Raw genomic sequence first — 24952 nt, forward strand, 5'->3', positions numbered from 1 at the left:
ATATGTTTACCTCGTCATTCTTAGATGAGGATGTTGGTGAAATAACCCATAAAATAGAGGATTTTCTAAACCCCAGTGCTGAAATGGCACATGGAGCACACTGCCCAGGAGACTGAGTTCAGGCGCCTTTTACAAGATTGACGGAATGAAATATGACTTTTACTGAAGATGGATTCAAGATGCAAATAAATCACGAAAAATAAAAAATAAATATCGAATGGACATTCCCAGACAGTCAGTAAGTCAGTTATTTTATAAAGTTTGTGTTTACTACAAATCCATTTCGTTCTTCTTTGTTTGGCATATGGCCATTTTTCCACAACTGCAGATCATTATGTTTTAAGACATCTTGGCTGTGGTTGTGAGGGGCAGGTTAACACATGGATCTTCCTTTGCAGTGTGTGTGTTAGTTTTATAGTGTGTGTGTGGTATGAGGGAATCTGTGGGGTGAGGCATGAGTCTAATGTTTTGATCTGGTCTCGTCAACAGCACTTACTTAAGAACAGGCTTCCCCTCAGAGGGTGTGGACGCTGGGCGTAACCTCAGTGAAATATATACCCGATAAAGAGACGCTTCAATGCCACTCTCGTTTTATTAACCTTACAACAGGTGTGGATGACAGTAATAGCTGTTATGGAAATCCCGCGGCTTAAGAAGACTTTATGGCGAATGTCATTAAGCTGCCTGTGTTTGTGTGTATGTGTCTTTTTGTGTGTGTGTGTGTGTGTGTGTGTGTGTGTGTGTGTGTGTGTGTGTGTGTGTGTGTGTGTGTGTGTGTGTGTGTGTGTGTGTGTGTGTGTGTGTGTGTGTGTGTGTGTGTGTGTGTGTTATTGTGTGTGCGCATCAGATTACCCATTTGGCTTGTAGACTGTAAACGGTGACTTTTTTTGGTCGTGGATGTTTGTCAGTTGAGTCTCAAGGGTTGGCAGGTCTGACCGTGGCCCATGTGTTTTGTTAGACTGCGCTGCTTCACTCCTTGGCAGGAGCTCTTGGCTGAGCCCCACCTACTAAGCCCTTGTCTGTGGAAGTGATTTCCCCGTGATCCCTGTGCATTTACCTCAAACGCAGCTGTTAAATCAACCTGTATCACAAGTTTTCCTGTGAAATAGATGCTTATTGGAGAGGGTGTGGTCTGGGTGTGGTCTTATGTATCAATGATCTTGATTGGTCCACAGTTATTTATTTTATGTAGAAAGCACACAGTTTGGCAGGATCTATTTGGATGCTGCTATCATTGCAATTTGTATTTATATCAGCTTTTCCATCTCAAATTGATAACAGATTGACAATAGAATGAGACCAATCGAAAGATTCAAATTGAAATTACCACGTGAATGTGACCAAAACACCTTGCCTGATCCCAGTCTGAGTTCATTTATGGTGTTTTCATGTGGAGTGTTTGTGTGTTTATTGGATCAATTCATTTCTTCATTTAAGACCACCTAACTGCTTTGCGGGCGTATTACCAGACGTATTCAGTGTTAGCATCAGGGGACTATGAACTGTGAATGCGGTGAAAGCTGTGTAGTTGGCAGGGTAGGGTTCAGTTTGTGGTCAGCAGTGATTCTGTATCGATTGTGATAGAAAACGAGCTGCGGCTGACCCAGCCCGGCGGGCTGCTGGCCACTCATCACCCAGCCCCACAGCCTCCACTCCCCTCCCGTTCACACCGTACCGGAAGGTTCTTCTGAAGCCCCTCAGGAGTCTAAAGTGTACGGAGAGGGAAAAAGGGAAGAGGTTAACATCTGTACAAAAAAAAAGCCTGGTGCTTTTTAAGATCACATTTCATGCGTTTCAATGGAAAATGAAAGGCGCTGAGGCTGTGTGATTTGTGATTAGTTTTGCAGAGATCTTTCCAGGATTCTCTGATTGTGAGTTCAAACGCACCCTGAGGGGTTTAGGCGGAGACCGACAGAGGACTGTTTTTGGTTTTATCACTTGTTGGCCTGTTGATGTTGTCCGTTCTGTGTCTAGCCCACTTCCTTTAGCCCTTTATTTACCTGCGTTAGAACCCCACACCGCACGGACTAAAGGAAATACTGAGCTCGATTCTCCATAAGCGTGATTTTTTTTTGGACCTTACGCTGATAATCCAGTCCAAATAATCTCCATTGGAACAAAATAACCGCAAGAAACACATGATTTGTATTGTTGTTGCATCCATCCCAACACAGCTGAGATAGTCATTTTCTTTCTCCTTGTCTGAACCTCTCATGCAAGAACGCTATTCTTATGGTCTTATTTGCTCCACAGAACTGGGCTCGCCTAAAGACTTGGTCACCAGCGACGTCACCGACACCAGCTTCGCCGTGCGCTGGACCGCCGCACCGGGCAACGTGCGCCAGTACCGGCTCCGGTGGAAGTCCATGTTCAGCGACGAGACCGGCGAGAAGACGGTGGGCGGGGACACCACAGACACCGTTCTGGAGGGTCTCACCCCGGAGACACTCTACCAGGTCTCGGTGTTTGCGGCCTACGGTCGCGGAGAGGGAGAGCCTCTGGTGGGAGAGGAGACCACAGATGGTAAGCCGCTCAAGAAGCGCCTGAAATGCCTCTAACAGACCCTTGACTTTGGGAGCCCCTAACTCTCTCTCTCTCTCTCTCTCTCTCTCTCTCTCTCTCTCTCTCTCTCTCTCTCTCTCTCTCTCTCTCTCTCTCTCTCTCTCTCTCTCTCTCTCTCTCTCTCTCTCTCTCTCTCTCTCTCTCTCTCTCTCTTTCAACTCCTGCCACCCCCTGGAACTCTTTCTGCTTTTGCTCTGTCCTCACGCTCGTTTGTTTGAAATATAGTGTCCACTTTTCTTTCTTGTTGAACTTCTAAATCAATCCTCTTTTAGGCTGTTTTTCCTGGCCCACCTGTGAATGTTACTATGCCCTAAGTAATATTGTTTTAATTGCTTTGGTTTTTCTTTCATGAAGTGTCTTAACAGGGTTAAGAAATACGCTAAAAGACTAAATGTATACATACACTAATACTCGTTTGAGTTGTATGTCTTTAAAGCGTATATAAAAAAAGTTCGAAGCCCCTAAAAGGAGGGGCACAGCTAGCAAACAATTTCCTAAATGGACCCAAAAGGCTTACTCAAAAGCCTGGAATGCTGACCTAAACCTTGACTTTATTACCCCAAAGGCACCAGAGGACTGCTTAACATTTAAATATGCCAGTTCATTTTAGGCATGGTAAAAGAGTTCATGATATCTCATCAATGGCAGAGATATATAAATATATATATAAGTGAGACTATGCCTCATGTTAGAAAACAAGATTTTTGCTTGGAATTACCCATTTTTAGCCATAAAAACCAGCTGCATCGGTCACCGAGATGCGTTTGTAGCTTGAGTAATATAAGTCATCTGTATTCAAGGTTTTATGGTACATATAGGGTGATTTAATGTCCAGCACCTGAAACTGCTCTTTACAGGAGATACAGGTCAGAAAGAGCCAGACAGAGAGCGGTATATTCCTTGTTTGACTGTTCTCAAGCCAAGATGAAAAAAAGCACATCGAACAGAATCCCTCTCCAATCGGGAATACGTTTTAACTACCAGTTAACAAAAGGGAATGTGCTAATGGAAAAATATGTGCAGACATCTTTTTATACTTAGTAATTCTGGCAGGGCAGACAGGTGCGAAATACACCACAACCACCTTTGAGGTGACACCGGAGGCAGGCACATATGGTTTATAACCGCAATGCTTTTCTTATTTGAGCTTCCAACTTTTCCTCTTTCCCCTCTGCAAAGCAGACACCAGTGGTCCATTTGGACTGAGCAACACACAGAAAACTTGGATCCACGACATCTTTCCGTTAACAGAAACCTAGTGAAAAAAGAAATAATTCTGTCTGAAATTGGGAAAGTCTGAATATTTCCCCCAGCTTGTTTAGAGGGCTATGAAAAGTCACACTTGCCCTTCCTGTTCTGGATCAAACGCTTTGTAGACACGCTATGGAAAAATCGGCCCCTGCTGGCTTTCCTCAAATAGATCAGTCTGCTGTGCTTGGCTCCTAAAGCTCACTGACTGAACATGATCGATTCTGTAAAGTTGGACCGGGCGGATGCATGTATGCCCCATAGAAGCTAAAGGAGGGGAAGTTGAGTGATTTGATGTTTCCATGAAGTTAGGATCCACCCTTGAATCCATCCACCCATCTTTGCCTCATCCATTCATCCTCCACCCATCCATCGAACCCATCCACACCTACATCCAACCCTCCCTCATCCATCCATCCTCCACCCATCTATCCCTCCCATCCACACCTACATCCAACCCTCCCTCATCCATCCATCCTCCACCCATCTATCCCTCCCATCCACACCCACACCCGTCCCTCCCTCATCCATTCATCCTCCACCCATCTATCCCTCCCATCCACACCCACACCCGTCCCTCCCTCATCCATTCATCCTCCACCCATCTATCCCTCCCATCCACACCCACACCCGTCCCTCCCTCATCCATCCATCCTCCACCCATCTATCCCTCCCATCCACACCCACACCCGTCCCTCCCTCCATCCGGCCACCCGAACCATCCATCTAACCCCACCACTCTAATCTGATGTCTCCTTCCTCACAGTCTCGGCCGCCGGCAAGATGATCGTCGTATCGGAGGAGACGGAGAAGAGCATGAAGGTCGACTGGCAGCCGGCGCCGGGCAACGTGGTCAACTACCGCGTGACCTACAGGCCCCGGCAGGGCGGGCGCCAGCTGGCCGCCAAGGTGCCCGGCGGCGGAGCCACCACCACCGTCCTGCGTAGGCTGACCCCCCTGACCACCTACGACATCACCGTCATCCCCGTCTACCGCGCGGGGGAGGGCAAGGCCAGGGAGGGAGATGGAACCACACGTACGTTGGTGTGACCTTACTACAGATCGCTTTCCAAATCGTTTTTTGTGTGACGGGAGAGTTGATTTTTTGTTATTTTTAGGCGGTTGGGGTTATCTGGATCACACCGCCAACACTCGTTAGTTCAGTTGTTTCGCTCCAACGCTTATGCAGATTTCTGTTCGATTACATTTTTGTGGGAGATGAAGAACAGCTGGTCAGTGTTTTTGCCACAAACACTAATTGTTTGTTCAATCGTTTCAATCCAACACATGCAAACTATTTTCTTCCAGTTTATATGTATGTATATATCTTTTATTAATTAATTTATGTATATATATATATTTATTGTTATTATTTTCTTCATATCGCACTCCTTTTTCATCACCCTAATGTGCGGTCATGTAATAAGTGGTCTTTGCTTGTTGTTTTTCCCCCCTCCCTCTCCAGTGTCTCCTTACAAGGGGCCCAGGAACCTCCAGACCTCTGAGCCGGGCAAGACCAGTTTCCGGGTGACCTGGGACCACGCTCCCGGGGATGTGAAGGGCTACAAAGTCACATTCCACCCCTCAGGAGACGACATCGACCTGGGAGAGCTCCAAGTGGGCCCCTATGACAACACAGTGGTGCTGGAGGAATTAAGGTGTGTCTCCTTCTTCCCCTCTTCTTCCTCTTCTTCTTCTTCTTCTGACCTTCTTTGAAGTATTTCCTTTGTTTTTCGTAAAAAAAAAAGTCTGGGTGTATTCAAGCTCTATGGCTTTGTTAAGACGGTCGGTGGCTCATGCAAGCGCTTTGTTCTGTGCCACAGAGCGGGAACCAAGTACTCCGTCAGTGTGTTTGGGATGTTTGACGGTGGAGAGAGCATGCCATTGGCTGGGGAGGAGAAAACCACTCTCTCTGACGCACCTGGGCCCCCCGCCTACCAACCCACAGGTAAAGCCTTTGGTGTAACGTCTACTGTACGGTGGGACCTTTGTCAAACATTCGTAGACAATGAAGACATGTTGCACTCGGAAAATACTCTCCAAATGCCACTGGCTGTAAACTGCCGTTTTCCACTTTCCTTAAAGAGGATTGTCTCACAGAATTGCAGGCATAATGATATTTCCATCTTGCCTCTTTCTGGGCTTTCCTTGTGCAGTGTTGTTTTTTCCATGTTGGGTCCTCTATGCATAGCTGGGACAGACCTAGCCAACATATGCTTCATTTATTTTAGCTCTAATTTGTGTTAATGGCATATTAAGGGGATGGCAGTCAGACAGCATGTGCGAAAGTGAGAGAAAGTGTGCTCGACAGAATGTTCCACAAAAGGTTTCCCTCAGCCCAGCTGTGGGCCTGGTCTTAATGAAGAGCAGATACTCATGTTGATGTCGCTGAGGGTCAGGCAGATAGAATAGAGGCTGCTCCATCCCCAGTCTTAACAATGTGCCAGTTTATCTCTGAAACCTCCTGACGCTCACCTTGAACCATCCCTAGTGAAGAGGAATGTAAGAGAGAAAAACACTCACAGACTGTTCCCTTTAGACTTTTACAACTGTATAAAAACATTCAGAGTAAATTCAATTCAATTCAATTCAATTCAATTTTATTTGTATAGCCTTAATCACCATCTTAATCACCATTACAGTCTTAAAGGGCTTAACAGGCCAAATAGGTATGACACCCCCTGACCCAAGCCCCAACAAGGGCAAGAAAAAAAAAACTTAATCAGCAAGGATGAAATCTTGAGAGTCAGTGAAATGCAAATCATGGAAATCACAATTTCTTGAGAATGATTTATTCCAACTCCAAATCCAATTGCAACTCATTAGTTGACACCAACCAAATAAGGCATCCTGCCAGCTAAAGATAATAATACATGACTCGTGAGGAAGACTAACCGAACCCTGACCACTGTAAGTAGAATGAAATCTCCCTTAAAGTCATATATTTCTCATTTCCATTCAATGTCTGTCTGTCTGTCTGTCTGTCTGTCTGTCTGTCTGCCTGTCTGTGTTTTTCTGCACCTGTCTGTATGTATATTTCTCACTTCATCCATTCATTTTAAGTTGACATCTGGTCTATAACCAGATGTCCAGAAGGTTTGGCAAGTGTTGTGGGGACGGTGTGTGTGTCCTTTTGTGTGGGTTGGCGGGGGGGAGGGTTGGGGTGTATTGGGTCTGGAAATCCCACATCATGATGGGAGCTGTTTTTTAATTGCAGACAGTGACAGATCATACAACGTCTTGCCTTTTCCCTCAGTGCATCCACAGGCCTTCTGTTAGGCCTCGATGGAACGGATGCCTCACTTTTCACCAAGCAGGTGCCAGGAACAAGTCAAGCCGAGGGGCGACCCTACCACACAGCAGCCTCTCTCTCTGTGTCTCTGTGTCTCTTTCAGAAGGCCCACTGTCCTTTATGGGCCCGTCAGTGCATGCTTCCGCATCGCACCTTGGAAAAATGACGCAGCAAATGTTGATACAATCCCAGCCATGGCTCTGAATACTCGTGTTGATCCCGGGGGAAAGACTGAGAACGTCTGGGAAGAACTTTGAGGAATGAATGTGCTCTTATATGGATCTCAATAGGAGGAGCAGAGAAAAATAACTAAATATTGTGTGTTTATGTGACTGTGTAAAAAATGTTTGTTCTAATGAGTCCCTGGGGGGAAATGCTATTGATGTGTGGTCAAGTTCAACATCCTTGTACCGTGACCTCAATTTTTTTTTTCCCATGCGCCTTTCCATACTCTCTATCCCTCTCTCCCCTCAATCTGATTTTTCACTACCTTAAAGTAAACATTTTTCTCACATGATCCACCACATTTTTTGTACATTTTGTGAGATTTGTATGTGAAAGAAATAACAACACCGTTTTTGGGGGACGCCTTCCCCCACTGACCTCTCAGACGTGAGGTGTAAGACCAAGGCTCAGGCCGACATCGTGATCCTGGTGGACGGCTCCTGGAGTATCGGACGTCTCAACTTCAAAACCATCCGAGCCTTCATCGCCCGTATGGTCGGGGTGTTCGACATCGGGTCTGAGAGGGTCCAGATCGGTAGGGTTCGATGACGAAAAGTAAATTCTCGTGTCTGGCTGCGGTATGCGTTGTTCTAACCTAACCATGGGTGATTGCTTTAGGTCTGGCCCAGTACAGTGGAGACCCCAAAACTGAGTGGCATCTGAACACTCACGATAACCGGGACTCGCTGCTGGAGGCTATTGCTAACCTACCGTACAAGGGAGGAAACACCATGACCGGTAAGCTAGCCTAGGATGCACATGTCGTGGGTCAGGTAATGCAATCAGAAAGTACAATATTATATCGCTGTGTAGAAGAGTACAAGAGTTAAACGTATGTTCATATAGCCATGGTACTTTCCTAACTGTGTGACAGATTAATAATGTACGTGTCCATGTCGCAGGTCTCGCTCTGAACTACATCCTCCAGAACAACTTCAAGGACAACGTGGGGATGCGCACCAAGGCCCGTAAGATAGGTGTTCTGGTGACTGACGGCAAGTCCCAGGATGACATCATCGCAAACTCTGCGAACCTGCGGGATCAAGGCATTGAGTTGTACGCCATCGGTGAGCTCACGATGTGAAATTTGCTGATTAACGCGATATAAAAAATGAGATGCTTTTTAATATAATGCCTCTTTGGAGTCAAAGTAGCCCATTCATCCTTGCTCGTTGTAATCTGTTAGGTGTGAAGAACGCTGATGAGAACGAGCTGAGGTCCATCGCCTCCGACCCGGATGATATCCACATGTACAACGTTAAAGACTTCTCCTTCCTTCTGGACATCGTGGACCGCGTTACGGACAACCTCTGCAACAGTGTCAAGGGATCAGGTATATTTGTCGGGAAAAGTATTCATATATTTATCGGACAATGTTATTTACTGTCTGTAGTCACGGGAGATGTCTTCGATTATTTTATCCCTTTATCTCCTGAAGGTCAAATTTCAGAGAAGACAAATCCTCAAGTCATTCACGTTCTTCTGTTTTCCCACAATGACAAGGGGACGCCCCCGAGGCCCCCACAGACCTGGTGACCTCCGAGGTGACCCACTACTCCTTCAGAGCCACCTGGATGGCCCCTTCCAGCCCAGTGGAGAAGTTCCGTGTGGAGTACGTGGACGTGTCCGGACGCCCACAACAGGTATGGATGGACTCCAAAGAGCTGGTTGCATGCACATTTCTTTGGAGCATTGCGGAAAGTGTAGTGCATTTGGCAGATCTGCCTTTATTGGGTTCTGGCTCTGGCTATGTCCCCTGACACAGTGTGGTTGGGAAAACGTTCCTTAAACCTTCCCAAACGTCCTTCACACTGTGTGGTTTCTTCATTATACAGAGTGCAAAGCAGGGAAAAGCTCTGAAGGCCGTAAAAGCGGATTACAATTTAGAAAGTAAATAATGAATTTCGTCTCTTGGGTTCATCGCTCTATTTGCCAGCAGGGTTCCTGCAAGGCCTCAGGATATATGCAACAAATCCATTTTTTTGTGTGCGTCTGAATTCAATTACACATATAATTTGTTAGTTTTTGTCCAGCTCCAATGGTTTTCTTTGTTAGCACACTCGGTGGATGAGGTTATGATTTCTGAGTGGGGGATCTGGAAGTCTCCAGCTCAATTTAGGTCAGAGGCCTCTGTGGTTTTAATTGGAGCTGTTTAAAAAAGAGCCACTTGTGGTTACGTGTGAAGACAAATAGAGCCATTGTTTGTTGTGCAGCTTAATACCAATTGCTCGTTTGCTATTATTAGCCAAACAGAAAATGTGTTTTATATTTTTTTAAACATATTTCACAATGGCTCCCTGGATCCACGACAGACAACAAACACAGACACACAAACATACACACGTAGACAAGCTCAAGCACGCACACACACACACACACACACACACACACACACACACACACACACACACACACACACACACACACACACACACACACACACACACACCTGCTGTAACTTTATTATCGCCAACAGGTGTTTGTTGACGGCAGCCAGAACACCGTGGTTCTGCAGAGCCTCAACCCTTTGACCGAATACCAGGTCAGCGTGTACTCTGTGATCGGAGAGGAGAGCAGCGAGCCACTCAGAGGGGCGGAGACCACGTGTGAGTGTTTCGCAACATTCAGTTCACCTCCAAGCCTGTCACTCCTATCCCTATAGCCCATAGTACAGGTGTGTGTCCTAAGGTGTAAGAGTGCATGTGAAGCAACTTATTAAAGCAAGCGGATATTGCATTTTCGGACTTGATCACCCATGACTGTAGGGTCTTCATACAAGGTTCACTCACTGATTCAATCTTCTTCTTCATGCTCTTTTCGAAAGGAGGAGGAACTTTCAATATATGAGTTTGTCATTGGCAGACGGCACACGATTTCCTGTTATGGGGAACGAAATGAGATATGCATGGTTTATATCAAATGGCAGTCCTTGGAAGCGTCTTTTACTGCTTTCAGTAGTAAAAGAGCAGATGTGTTTTGGCCGCATCAGCAGTTTCATACTAGACTTCTTTTACAGCACCCAACATCTGAGCGTTGTGCAATGTTTTTAAACTCTTTCTGAATCATTTCAAAAATAACCCACAGTACAAGTCTTGGATTCAGTTGCATAATATTACAAAACAATTTCCCTCTTCCAAATACTGGGTTTCCGCCGCGGTCGACGTGAATCAAAGAATCGCCTGTTGGACTTGTTTCTAGCACAATATGTGGCAGTGTGGTGATAGCGTGCGCGTAATTGAGTTAACCCTAACACAGTAAAAGTCCCCAACAAAGCTTAGCAGCTCTTCAGAGTCCTCGCTTCGCTTTCTTTCAAGTTCTTCTTGTTTGTTGTTTTTATGTCTTAACTCCCGAATAGCACTACATTTTATAGCTTAAGTCAAAGGCAGACCTCCATGAAAGCACACCCATAAGTTTTCCCATAAGTTCTCTCTATATCCTGTCTTTGGATGGCCAAAGTAGACATTATGCCAAGCATACATGGTGCGGACGTTGAATATTGTGTGTATATGTGCTCATAACGAAACATACAAGTAGACTTGACAATTCCGTTAGCCGTTATCAAATGGTGCTCGAACAGGATGACGTCACCGATGATGCCTCCTGCGTTATCGTTGACGTGCGTGCCCTTTCCCCAGTGCCCCTGAGCGCCGTGACTCGGATGACCATCTACGACGAGCAGGTGACCACCATGCGGGTGAGATGGGAGAAGGCGTTGGGGGCCACGGGATACATGCTGCTCTACAGCACCATCAACGCCACCCAGCCGGCCAGGGAGCTGGAGGTGAGGCTGACCACTGGCCTACACACACATCAACAGGCGCACATGCATATGCACAGACGCACATATAGGAGGTGCGTTTGTGCATGCGCGCAGGCACACACATGCGCACACACACACACACCTCTGAGATAAATATGCATGCATATATACGTAGACACACCACCTTCACGCGTCAAGTAAGAATACACTACAGATAGTACTGACCCATACACACACACGCACACACAGTCCCTCGATCACACTATCTCTATCTAACACTTTCTCTCACTCTTTCACACATACTCAAACACACACAAACACACACACACACTTCTCTTTTTTTTTCTTTTTTTTTCACACACACACACATACACATTTATTCACATCCTGCCCGGTGACCAACAAACTCCAAAAGCATGTCAGCAAGATCCTGACAGAATACAGATGTCATCCACTTTAACAACATTGTACAAAGCCGCCAGTGTTCCCCATAGGAAGGAATGGGCTGAAACAGAGGGAAAAAACAGAAACACAAACAGAAAAAGAAAAAGAGGAAAACCTGCCACAATACACAAAGGGCTAGGCAGAGCCGTGAGCGCTCGCTGCCAGACGAGCATCATGGTTCTGCTCATGAAGTGTTAAAACCCAGCGGCTCTTAATTGGAGCGGACTCATCATCCACTGCCCACTCGGGAAACGCTCTCTCTGAGCCGGGGAAGGAAGAGAGAGAAAAAAAGGTTTCCCCCCCCTCGCCTCCCTCCCTTCCTCCCTCTCTTCGCAGCCATGTGTTTAACCGTGACCTGGTCCTCCCTTGCAGATGCGAGTGGGAGGGGAGACGACGGAGGTCCAGCTGGACAACTTGTATCCCAACACTGCCTACACGCTGTCCCTCTTCGCCCTGCACGGGGAGCTGGCCAGCGAGCCCCTCACCGACCAGGGAGTCACCCGTATGTACGGCCAGGCCCTCGCTGAGCGTTGACTCGGCGGCCCACCACGTGATGTGAACCTCAGTCGGCACTAGGGTTTTTCTGCTCGCTGTAGCAACGGTTGGATCATTGGTTTTAGGATGACTGCTTATTTTAAGACATCCCTGCTAGATTAAAGTAGCTTCTTTAATCCTTGATCAAAGAGAAGCCTAGAAGCTTCTTTGTCATATAAGTGATTCAACCAAATGATTCGATTAAATGAATCCTCACTCTGTAGAACGATGAAAAACAATAAACTAACACTTGATGTGTGCCGGTAAAAAAAAGATCTGTAAAAATACGGAGACAGAGATTCATTGATTGCACTGAATGCCACTGAATGTCAAACAACACTTTCCGGTCTCTTCCCAGGACCCAGGCCACCCTCTGGGAAGCTGAGGGTGCGAGACGTGACCCACAGCACCCTGTGGCTCGACTGGGACGCCGCGCCCGGGCCCGTCATTAAGTACCTCGTGACCTACCAGCCCGATAACGGAGAGGCCAAAGAGGTGAGCTTCGGATCCCACGCCCAGAAACCTTGTAATCGGGTCTCTCTGGCCCGCTTGTTAAAACTGCACACATCCACATCAAACCTATCAAGGGACCTTTGAAGAATTTCCTATTTTCCCAAAAATAATACCACACCTCATAGACAGCGCTGTAAACATTTAAACTATGAAGAAAGGGACCTCCGAAGAATTTCCTGTAATCGCAAAGAATGCCTCACCTCATGGACATCGCTCTGAACATCTCAAAGATGTGGAAAGTTCATGTAAACACTGTCCCAAGGACATCCTTGTCCGCTGCATTCCGGCAAGCCGTTTTTTGTTCTCTCTGTGCGCTCATCCTTGTTGTCTGCTGGAGACATTATGTTTGAAAGGGATGAGAGAGACGAGAGTTTTGGTTGACCTATGGATCACTGGACCCACCAAGGGCGCCCCCCCCTCTGATGGAAGAAGCAGCCGGCGAACCAAGCTCAGGCATTTCTGGATAGATCCTCATACTATATATGTTATATATGTTATATATGTTATATAAGATATATGTTTATTCCACATAGCAGTGGCGGACGACTTTAAAAGGGCACCACCACTGTATTGCTGTGGGTTTGTGGTTGGACTCTCACTAACTGGTGGTTAGTGAATACATTCTGTTCACTAATCACGGTACATTGACTTCTACATTCACTTTCTAAACTTAGAAGTCACTCCTTAGAAAGCAAAGATTTATAAACTCTGATGAAACTTGATGTTGATATTGAAGTTCGACAGTTGCAACGTATGTGGTTGCTTGTTGCTTGAGAGGTGAAAGAGTACCATGATTTCCCTTGGGTTCTCCGTCTGACCTGAGATATATCATTCGAGACAGCATGGCGCACACACCATCCAAATATAGTCAACAGTTGTCATGACTCGGAAAAAGGCCAATGCATCATTTGAGTTAACAAATCAAGCAGAGCGCCATCTCTGATTTACAATACAAACGAGAAAACAAATGTCTGGATATAGCAGGGAGTATAAGCCCACCGGTGCTCAAAATGAGTGATTGCTTGATCTTCTTGATAGTCCCATAACTCATAGGGAAGGGGGACTCGCAGCAGTAAAAAGGATCATTGTGATTCCAGATATTCAAGGAAAAATATTCAGGAGAACACCGTTTTGTTATTCTTCGGCTTCGGGAACACGAGCAGAAATGTGAGGCCTTTGTGTCAAGTTTACAACAAACTGAGAATCTAGACTTTATTCAAGGCCTGGGGGAACATTTGGCTACGCGTCCTGGAAGTGGGGACCTTCTAAGTTCCCCCTTACTTGATTAATGCATTAGATGATTGATACCTCCTCGTAAAACACGTTTCCCCTTAATACAGTCCTGTCATGCTAATGTGCCGGTGTTTGACTCTCCCCCAGCTGGAAGTGGACGGAGGTGTTACCACCAGGCAGCTGGACAACCTGATCTCCCAGACCGAGTATGCGATTGCGGTCACTCCCGTGTATGCCGAGGGACCTGCCGAGCCCATGCTGGGAGAGGCCATCACCGGTAGGAGACGCAGCAGTTACATCCCCACACTTGCCTTCAGATGGAAATGCATGTGTCTCTCTCTCCGACCCCTCTCCCTCAGTCTCTCGCCACACTCTGGAAAGATGGGAACTTAAAGCCGAGGGGATTAGGGGGTTGAGGCGAAACTTTGATTGCGTGGTAAACAAACTAGTTTCCAAACCTTGGATTGGGACATATTGTTTCTATAGTTTTTTTTGCAATGTAAAAGGAAAAGAAGCACTGACAACAGTGATATTGTGTTTCATTCCATTGCCACGTACAACTCAAAACCGTGGAATGAAGTTGACTGCCGTCTCCTTTGAATGGGCTGCGCCGTAATGGCAGTGCTTCAATAATGTGTACGTGTTTGTGTTTGCTCCATAGATGTGGTTCCTGCCCCTAAGAACCTGCGGTTCTCTGAGGTTACTCAGACGAGCTTCAAGGCCCACTGGGACCACGGAGCCCCTGATGTAGCGCTGTACCGTATTGGCTGGTCCAAGAAAGGAGACGGCGAACCCAAATTCGTAAGAGAACACCAGGCTGTCCACAGGCCTCACGTTCATTCATACATGCTCGTTTGTAATGAGTACTGCAGAAGGCTCTATGGCTAGGGATGGATAAAGATTGTTTTTCATTTGGGAACATCTGCAAAACTGACAGGATGCCTTGCAACCGGCACACACCTACACACACACGACGCACACACACACACACACACACACACAAAGACCATAAAAAAGTCAGTTTAGGGGTTCTTTTCTCATAATGACTCGACTGGAATCCTCATCCATCTGCTTCCTGTACGTGATGTTTGCAGGGTTTCCTCCAGGTGATAGTAGGAAACGGTGGCGGTGGTGGTGTTGGGGGAGGTCCCCAAATGCCCGCAAAAAAAACATTTGCTCAAAACAATGGTTGGGCTGCTTCAGCTACTCCCTGTGAAACCCTGGATCTTCTGGTGTTTCCCCTCTTCCTCAGGCCATCTTGAACAACGATGAAACCACCCATCTGCTGGAGAACCTGGAGCCGGACACGCCCTACGTCGTGTCTGTTACCGCCATCTACCCCGATGAATCTGAGAGCGAGGACCTCCTGGGAACAGAGCGCACACGTAAGTCCCACTCCCTGGCGATCGCTTCGGCGGTTCGGCAAATTCATTCCACATTTTATTGAAAAAGAAAAGCTAAATTGATTTTGTAATGTTATGAATGGACTTCCATGTGATTTTTGTTTGATTTCATTACAGTTTCCGCTGAAATAATGATTCATTATTTCCTGATAAGATGCTGAATAGCAGTTAGGAGATACTAGACTACAAGTTAACTACAGCATATGTCAAATGTGGGGTAAAGAATCGATCCATTACACTCTCTATTTCTGCCTCTATAGTGCCCAAGAAAATGGTTGGATGTAAGTATGAGGCGGTAAAACAAAAGGGGTTCCCTCCCATCCCCTGACGTGATGAAAGCATGTTTATTAATTTATTCATCAATCCATCATCACTAGTCCATCGACCGAGCATCATTGTGCCATTGAGCAAGGCATCTAACCCATTCATTGGTCCCATGGTGCGGCTCTGTGGCTGAACAGAGATTTTCATGATCATGTGTGTGTCTGTCTGTTGTCTGGTTTACATCCCATCGTCCATGTCAATCATCATCAGGTTGTGAATGCCGACTACAGAACGCTATGTTCTTGCTCAGAAAAACGTAAGGAGTGGTTCAGGGTTTTTGCTATGCTTGCCTGGCAAGATAGCAGTTTCCTCCCCCTTACGTTGTTTCGGATCATCGAAATCATCATCATGTTCATCATTGCTTGGAAACTGTTCCTTAACCATTAATGCAGCCATCAATCCATGCATCCTGTCATCCAACCATTCATTTTACCATCCATCCATCCTTCCATCCATCCATCCTTCCATCCATCCATCCATCCATCCATCCATCCATCCATCCATCCCTCCATCCCTCCATCAATCCATCAACCCATCCCTCCATCCAAAAATGTTGCTTCCCATCCATCCATGATTTATATATACTACCATCCAGCCATCCTTGCATAAGAAAAGGCAAAGTGCCGTCTTTTCTTCTTTGAAGCCACAATCCTTGAATTCTACTGCCAGTAGAAGCCATTTTCTCGTTATTTAAGAGTGTGATTGTACAATGTACGATTCATTCACGTTGATTCAAACCAAGTGTAAATCAACACATAAAGGATTGGAGGCTCCTAGTAAAAGAGTAAATACGTCTCCATAGTAACGTATTCAAACATCAGGATTGTGTCTTTAAGGGGATGTTTTCAACCACTCTGTCATTCAGAGTCAACAACAGACACATCGGCATAGACCTAACTTTGTGTGTGTGCTTCCTGCTTGTGTGGGCAGTATCCCCCGACCCCCCCACCAACCTGGTTGTGTTCGACGAGACCACCACCACGCTGAACGCCAGGTGGAACCCTGCGGGGGGCCGTGTCCAGAACTACAAGATCACCTACGTCCCCACGGCTGGGGGCCGGAGCCAGACGGTAGGGCCACCCACTGTATTTACATCTGAGAAAAACACTGGACAGCGTAATTGTCGGATAGTATGTACATGCTGCTCCACAAACAACGGACACAGGGATATTATGCGACTTGTTGGCGCTGATATTCTTGTTACAAATGAAATGAGCACAAAAGTTCATAATAGACGTTGGAAGGTTAGGAACGGTTTTAACGTTTTATAGCCGATGCATCCATAATTTGCACACAGATAAACCCGGGAGCACACCCGCCCTAAATGGCCCCGTAAGACTTGAGCCAAGATCCTGCGACCCCCAATCCTTGGAGCATATCTTAATTTGCAATATATTTGTCCGCAAGCAGCTCTCTGAGATCCCCGAACCTCAGTATTTAGGAGCGACCTCCCACAGTAGGCCTTCGTCAGGCCTCCCATGACACGGTTTTAGAGCCAAAGATTGAGCTCCACTTTTGTAGTACACTCCTTGATTTAGTAGGACAACGCATTGGCCATTTACTAGAAACCGATGGTTATGCTTCGGAATTAGGCGATCTACGACCCTATATGCATCTGGATTTACGTGTACATAGTTTATATGTGTGTGGAGCAGATTTAAACTGAGTCAAACTGCCTCCACTTGGAAGGCTTGTGCTGTGTGTAGATCACAACACGTACATCAAGGGGGTCTTTGTCTTGGAATGTTGTAAACGTTGTCTGAAGCGTTTGTCTAACCTAACGTCTTTAGTTCCTGTAAAGCTCGACGGAACGTTGTTTTCTCTTTATTATTTCTCCCAGATGTTTGCGTTGTTAGGGTGAATTCAGGGTTTCTCCATGTAAATGGCACTAGTAACAATACATGTTATCCTTTGGTGGATTTCTCCAGTGATTATTCGTCCCTTCAAAGGCTGCTTGAAGCTGATGCGCCGCAGGAGGGCTATCAGAGGCCTCGGTTGGTGACTTGTTTTCCATTCTTAAAAAAGAATGGAATGTTTTCCCTCCTGCTCATTGGAGAAGCGCGACCGCTCCGACTCCCTGCATGAGATCACAACAAATAAAGGTTGAGGCACTAAAAGCAAACTGGAAGGGAAAGGTCTGGAACCTGGAGCCAAGTCCCTTAGGTGACCCAGCTGGGTTTCCACACACACGGCGAGGCCAATGGGCCTTTTTCATATGTCCTCTGTAGAGACACGTACTCGTTGAAATGACTGGCTGATTCAAGGGATTTTTATGCCGTTGCTTAGATACAATTCCGATTTTTCTTGCTCCCAGTCTCCTCCTCGTGATTGCAGAGATCAGTGAGATGTCGAGAAAAAGTGATTGTCTCAAAATTGGAAAGACAAACAGATATACATGCTGACCCATAAATATACAACCACAAGTATAGGCCAAGAAGAAATATTTGGACAGTTACAGAAATCTTGGTTTTGCCTTACTATACTTGGCCCCGGCAGAGTATACTATCGATTTACAAAAGTCTAACAATATACAGCCAACATTTTTTGGCATTGTAGTTGTTTTCAGATCCGTTTTTTCCATCAGTTTATTGACATAAATTTCAGGAAAGCCCTGGGAAAGTTGTTAAGCTCTGTATCTCAGCCATAAAACCAAACTGTTATTCTATTGACTTGTTTGTGTTAATGGGGTTATTATTGTCTTTTTATTGCTAATAACTAGATTTAATTTATTTGACAGGTTTTTTGCAAATTCCATCAATGTTTCTTATTCCCCTTAGAGATGCATTATAAAGAACATCATGAGCCCTGGCAAACAGGCAGTTCCAGAAACCAAACTCGTGATTTACATGTTAAACGTATTCAGTTTATAACTTGGAACGGTCGATATTGAACAGTTTCCATCGTAAAAAAAGGGAACAGAAAAAGTGGTAACGGCGTGCAGCGGACCAAACAGGCTACCATTATTTCTTCTTTCCCCATAACCAGACCCAGGTTGGAGGAAAGAAGACCACAGTCCTACTGCCCAAGCTCACCCCCAACACAGAGTATTCCATCACCGTGGCCGCAGTGTATGCCCGCGGGGCCGGCGGTGAACTCACCGGCCTCGGCACGACCAGTAAGTCATCCCGAACAGGGTTATTATTTATTTCCCAGCTGTCAAAAAGCCAGTAATGCGCATTTCCTTCCTTCCTTCCTTTCTGAAACACGATAAGATGACCCCTGACCCTAAGCCCTCAAACGGGCCACAGGGAAAACCCCCCCAAATCCCATTGGTAAAACCAAAGCAACCTTGACAAAAGGGGATTCATTGAAGAGGTCTCTTGATGGCCTTAAGATATGAATAAAAAGCCCCCGCCATCATCCCCGACACAATCCCCCTCATTGTGCCCCCTTCTCCAGAGCCCCTGGGTGGCGTGAGGAACCTGCGTGTGACCGACCCCACCACCAGCACCCTGAACGTCAACTGGGAGGCCGCCGAGGGCAACGTGCGCCAGTACAAGATCTACTACGTGCCCGCCGCCGGAGGTGTGGAGGAGACGGTAGGTCTGCTGGAGGGGACAGGAAAGGTAGAGGCTAGGGCCTGTCGACAGTGTGCGTGAGGAGCAACTTAAAGTAACTCAGAAGATTTCACTAGTAAGGTATTAGGAAGCACACTAGCAAGAAAGACACAGTTGAAGAAAAAGGGTAGACCCACTATAACCCTACTTTTTACTGCTTCATTGATAAATATGTGATCTATATCTATATTGTGTATATCTTTGCCTGTATGTGCATGAAGACATTGGGAACATTGGGAAAAGCTTAACCTGTGTGTGTGTGTGTGTGTGTGTGTGTGTGTGTGTGTGTGTGTGTGTGTGTGTGTGTGTGTGTCTGTGTCTGTGTCTGTGTCTGTGTGTGTGTGTGTGTGTGTGTGTGTGTGTGTGTGTGTGTGTGTGTGTCTCTGTGCATGTGTCTGTGCATGTGTGGTTTCTCAACAAAGGCCCAGGTGCCTGGAAGTACCTACAACACTGTCCTGAAGAACCTGGATTCGGGTACCCTCTATACCGTGACCCTGGTGCCCATCTTCTCCAACGGAGAAGGACAACGCATGTCTGAGGATGGGAAGACACGTAAGTGTTTGCCTTTGTCTGATCGACAAAGACGCCATTTTGTAACGAAACACTGTGAAAGTAGAGAGAGTGCTAACGGTGAATGTCAATGCACCAAGATGGCGCAGCATTAGCATACAACTGGGAATTATTATTCTTTCTAATAGATGTTTTTTCCGTAGCCAAGATTATTATAAGATAATTCCCTTTATATATGCCTTGAATAAACCTTTTGTTTTTAGTCGTTGGCTAACTAAAGTTCCAATAAAGCCTCCGGTTAGGGAAGTTGACTTTCTTTGTGGGACCGTCCAATGCCAATTCAATAAGTGTGCGTGCCAAGCCAAGTCGATTAGAGGGCAAGGCTTTCTTATGGAGCCCATTAATGTACGCCCGATTACCGCCGTCTTAAATGAACACAGCTCACAAACAAACGCAAATGTAACATGACGTGCTGTGTTCTGCTGCGATCGCTGCCATAACCATGTTATTTTTTTGCTCAACGTTTTAAGTAAAGGCCACTCTTTTCCAGCTTGCTCTCCCACAATTACAATTTAAAACCCGCCAACCTCAGCGCTGCGAGTGAGTCAGCAATTTGAAGGGCGATTACGTAGGAAGGAATTCCTCCAGGGTTGGCAGCCTCACTATGCTGTCTCCTGACTCCGTTTTGAGGGCCGAGTGACGGGCGCTGGACAGGATGATGGTCGCATTAAGGATGGGATGGGAGGGAAGGGGATGGAGAGAGGGGGTAGGCTGAAGCTGGAGATGGGGTTGAAGAAGGGACAGGACTGAATGGCCAACATTCAGCCTCCCTGCGGACTCAGACAGTGTTCCATCCTAGTCGATCATTAGAGTCTTGTCTGATCCGCCCCTGGGTGTGAGTTGGCGTCTAACGGCTGTCAAGTAGAAGGCCGTAAATGTTTATAAAGACCTCTGTGCCAGGAACCAGTGGTTTCCATGCCAACATATTACAAAGACACAGCGTATTACAAAGACTCAAAAATAATGTCTGACGAACACGGGCTTCAAACTGTTTACATGACACTATATTTATCCTTGAGTCATCGTACTCAGGGATAGTACATACATGCCATTGTCCCAAAGAAGCTAGCTTGAATTCAACGTTACAGTTGAAGCAGTCAGTGACTCAGGCTATATTCAGCAGAAAAAGAAACATTGGGTGACGGCATGTATTTTGCCTCAAAAGCTTCAATTCAAACCAGAGTGGTCTCTGATCTCAAAGACTTCAAAATAAGGAGGCGCACAGGGTCTCCTTGTCACGGTGTTTATGAGGCCACAACTCAGAATGCCACAACAGCAGCACACATCTGCGTTAAGTTTTAGAGGGGCAACCTTCACGGATGGAAAATGTAGGCTTCTTCTGTGGTTAATATTAATTTACCTAGGATAGACAATCAATCCGTTAAACAAGGAAGTGTCCTGTTGATTGTGATATTTCGAGGCAACATCTTTATAAAGGTCTTTGTAGGAGGCCGGAAAGCACTGTTCCCTGTCACTATATGGATACTTAATCATGTGATCAGTTTGGTACTGTTTGGTCTCTCTTTTATACGTCTCTAGACCACTGATTTTGGAGGAATACAAAAAAACTAGACGATTAGGCAGTGTGTGTGTGTGTTTTAGATCTGAGAAAGATAATTAAGAACATTTAGACCTGTGTGAGTACAAAGTCCTTCATGTACTAGAACACAAGTGAATACAGGTGTTGGTGGTTTCAAGCTTGTACGTGTAAAAAACACAGTGAACTGGTCCTCACCGGCTGTTCTCTCTCTTCATCATTACCATTTCAATTCTTCCTTCACTTTTCATACTCCCACAAACTCAAACCCTCCAACCTTCAATCATATCTCGTCCTCTTCTGTTCATCTACTCTGTCATCCTCATCCCTCCTCACGACTCCCCTCCCCCAATAGTGGACAGAGTCAGGCCTGATGGTGAGCGGTCCGCTACTGAAACCTTTCCCTTCGTCATCCCTGCCTCCCATACCTTTCCACGTCTTTTCTCCATGTATCCATCCAATCATCCATGAAACTATGTCTCCAATCATCCATTTATCCATTCATGTTCCTCTCTCTCTCTCTCTCTCTCTCTCTCTCTCTCTCTCTCTCTCTCTCTCTCTCTCTCTCTCTCTCTCTCTCTCCCTCTCTCTCCTCTCTCTCTCCCTCTCTTCTCTCTCTCTCTCCCTCCAACCATCCATTCATCTCTCTCTCTCTCTCTCTCTCTCTCTCTCTCTCTCTCTCTCTCTCTTCTCTCTCTCTCTCTCTCTCTCTCTCTCTCTCTCTCTCTCTCTCTGTCTCTCTCTCTCACACACACTCTCTCTCTCTCTCTCTCTCTCTCTCTTTCTCTCTGTCTCTCTCTCTCACACACTCTCTCTCGCTCTCTCTCTCGCTCTCTCTCTATCTCTCTCCTTCCCTCCACCCATTCATTCATCTCTTTGTCTCTCTCCATCCATCTATCCATTCATCTCTCTCTCTCTCTCTCTCCCTCCAACCATCCATTAATCTCTCTCCAACCATCCATCCATTAATCTCTTCTCTCTCTCTCACACACACTCTCTCTCTCTCTCTCTCTTTCTCTCTGTCTCTCTCTCTCACACACTCTCTCTCTCTCTCTCTCTCTCTCTCTCTCTCTCTCTCTCGCTCTCTCTCTCTTTCTCTCTGTCTCACACACTCTCTCTCTCTCTCTCTCTCTCTCTCTCTCTCTCTCGCTCTCTCTCTATCTCTCTCCTTCCCTCCACCCATTCATTCATCTCTTTGTCTCTCTCCATCCATCTATCCATTCATCTCTCTCTCTCTCTCTCCCTCCACCCATCCATTCATCTCTCTCCAACCATCCATCCATCCATTCATCTCTTTCTCTCTCTCTCTCTCTCTCTCTCTCTCTCTCTCTCTCTCTCTCTCTCTCTCTCTCTCTCTCTCTCTCTCTCTCTCTCTCTCTCTCCTCCAACCATCCATTCACCTCTCTCTCCCTCCACCCATCCATTCATCTTTCTCCAACCATCCATCCATTCATCTCTCTCTCTCTCTCTCTCTCTCTCTCTCTCTCTCTCTCCCTCCAACCATCCATTCACCTCTCTCTCCCTCCAACCATCCATTCACCTCTCTCTCCCTCCATCCATCCATTCATCTCTCCCTCGATCTCCCCTACCAGTGGAGCGCAGTGCTGTGAAGAACATCCATGTGTTCAACCCCACCACCAACACTCTGAACGTGCGCTGGGAGGCCGCCTTGGGTCCCGTCCAGCAGTACCGTGTGGTCTACGCCCCCTTGGCCGGCGGGCCATCCGAGTCGGTAAGCAATGCCCTCCATGCCCTGCTTCTTATCACCTGAGAGTTGCTGTGGAAGTAGCAAAGTGCGTAGTAACCTATGTCTTTTTCTAAACATTATTTAATTATAATATGTTATGCATCTGTATGCATAAATAAATAAATACATACATTTTGTTTGTATAAATATATGCATATTCTTTATAATCCATTAGCAATTAAATGCAATGCATTACATCTCAATTTGACAACTTGTTGCAATGTTACAAAATGGTATCTTGTATCTTATCCTCTGTTACTTTGAAAGGGCACTAATGAGACTAATCTCCGACCGCGTTTGTGTTCTTAACGGACATTCCTCCACTAAACTAATCCACTCCCTTAGTACAGTATTTAGCATCTGGGCTCAGTGTGCTCCAGTCTTTCCTGTGGAAAGGAGGTCTGGTGACGCTTAGAGAATCCACAAACAACTCCTACATGGTACCCAAACACAAATGGCACAGCTGCCATCCGCCGAGAGGGGCGTGTTGCTCTCAGACTCAGAGCAACACTGAGAGCCTTTGAAGAGCGATGTCGTTTGTATTTTAATGACCGAGGGGAAAATCCTCTCTCCCTCGTCTGGGCTTATTATTGGCAGACATTTAGGGCCGGATTTGGCCCCATCTCCGTGGCAGGGGCGAGAGGAGTCACGGCAACCGACAAACAGGGACCTTTTCAATTAGCGCCATCAAATACAACAGTTCCTCTGAGGCTTCTAGCTCAGAAGTAATGACCTGGACGGGTCACGGCTGATGCTAGTGCCGCCTGGTTAAAGAGCCAGAATGGTTCCTGCTGCTCTTTGACATGTCATGACATAGAGCTAGTCATGCAAATGTCTCGCCTGGTTTTGCAAGATAGAAAACCAATCCTAATTATCGCACTAATGGATGCAGGCACACGCACATGCACACGCACACTCTTGTGTACTTTGGTGATTATCAGCAGGACAAAGAGACAGGGGTGTGTAGCTGCAGACAGACTGCACATTAACAGAAAACCAACCCCACAAGGAGAAGATGGCCTTTACCACGGCTGGGCCGGTGTTATCTTACAGTAAGACCCCACCCTCACGCCCCCACAGACTCTCTCTGAGCCCAGACGCTCACCCGCAACAAACCCCGCCTCCCCCCCGCCCCCTACGACATCCAAGCCAAAGAACTTGCAGGCTCTCTTGCTTTTCATGGCGCTGACAGCACAGAGCAAATGTGGAGGGAGGGGGGGGGGGGGGGGGGGGCTGGTCATCCAGAGTGTCAACACCTGTCAGCAAGGAAGAGAGATGGACCGAGGAAAAGAGAGAGAGTTTAGTTTAGAGTATAGTTGTGTGAGGCGGACTTCCAAGACGGGGGTAAGTTGGCGATCCGCTCCGCATCTGGGTGCCCGTTGTGAGCCAGAGAGATGCTCCCTTTGAACACTTATCTCCCCCTCTGGCGAAAAACATTTGCTTTTATGACATATGTCTGTTGCTATGCCGAGTCAAAGTCTGCCCCGATAACGTCTTCCCGCTGGCGGCGCGGGGAGAGGTGCGGTTCTGAGCCAGCCTGACCCCTGTGGCGCGCTGCGGCGTCTGGGTTGCAGGTCCTAGTGCCGGGGGGGACCACCGAGACCATGCTGCAGCAGCTGCTGCCGAACACGCCGTACAACGTGGGCGTGGTGCCCCTGTACGAGGACGGGGAGGGGCCCGCGGCCAGCGACGAGGACCCACCTGCTGGCTCTCCAGGGAAATGCCATAACTTAACGTCTAACCAAAATTCAGTGGACCACAGTTTGATTCCGTGGACCTTCATCCCGTATTGTTTTTCCCGCCAGTTCCCCGTAGCGCCCCCCGGAACATGCGGGTCTACGACCCCACCACCAGCACCTTGTCTGTGTCCTGGGAGCACGCACTGGGGCCCGTGGTCCAGTACGTCATCACCTACGCCCCCACCACCGGAGACCCCATCGAGGAGCATGTAATAATAATAATAATAATAATAAATACAATTTATATAGCGCTTAATATGGTAC

At 46.7% G+C, this 24952-nt stretch overlaps 1 protein-coding gene across 1 annotated transcript in view; it reads left to right on the forward strand.

The window, feature by feature from the left end:
- Positions 1-24952, forward strand: part of col12a1a (collagen, type XII, alpha 1a) — a 63259-nt gene that overhangs the window by 13706 nt on the left and 24601 nt on the right. Inside the window, exons 14-37 of the mRNA XM_060051999.1 lie at positions 2254-2523; positions 4577-4846; positions 5276-5468; positions 5634-5758; positions 7713-7862; positions 7946-8065; positions 8230-8394; positions 8514-8660; positions 8831-8970; positions 9804-9933; positions 10963-11108; positions 11904-12033; positions 12424-12560; positions 13959-14088; positions 14473-14612; positions 15064-15196; positions 15475-15495; positions 16469-16608; positions 18524-18653; positions 18938-19077; positions 19518-19647; positions 22795-22934; positions 24524-24656; positions 24755-24897. Coding sequence (XP_059907982.1) covers positions 2254-2523; positions 4577-4846; positions 5276-5468; positions 5634-5758; positions 7713-7862; positions 7946-8065; positions 8230-8394; positions 8514-8660; positions 8831-8970; positions 9804-9933; positions 10963-11108; positions 11904-12033; positions 12424-12560; positions 13959-14088; positions 14473-14612; positions 15064-15196; positions 15475-15495; positions 16469-16608; positions 18524-18653; positions 18938-19077; positions 19518-19647; positions 22795-22934; positions 24524-24656; positions 24755-24897 — 3503 coding nt within the window. The remainder of the gene's footprint in view (positions 1-2253; positions 2524-4576; positions 4847-5275; positions 5469-5633; positions 5759-7712; positions 7863-7945; positions 8066-8229; positions 8395-8513; positions 8661-8830; positions 8971-9803; positions 9934-10962; positions 11109-11903; positions 12034-12423; positions 12561-13958; positions 14089-14472; positions 14613-15063; positions 15197-15474; positions 15496-16468; positions 16609-18523; positions 18654-18937; positions 19078-19517; positions 19648-22794; positions 22935-24523; positions 24657-24754; positions 24898-24952) is intronic.

Source organism: Gadus macrocephalus, chromosome 5 (genome assembly GCF_031168955.1).
Source record: "Gadus macrocephalus chromosome 5, ASM3116895v1".
Taxonomy (NCBI): Eukaryota; Metazoa; Chordata; class Actinopteri; order Gadiformes; family Gadidae; genus Gadus; species Gadus macrocephalus.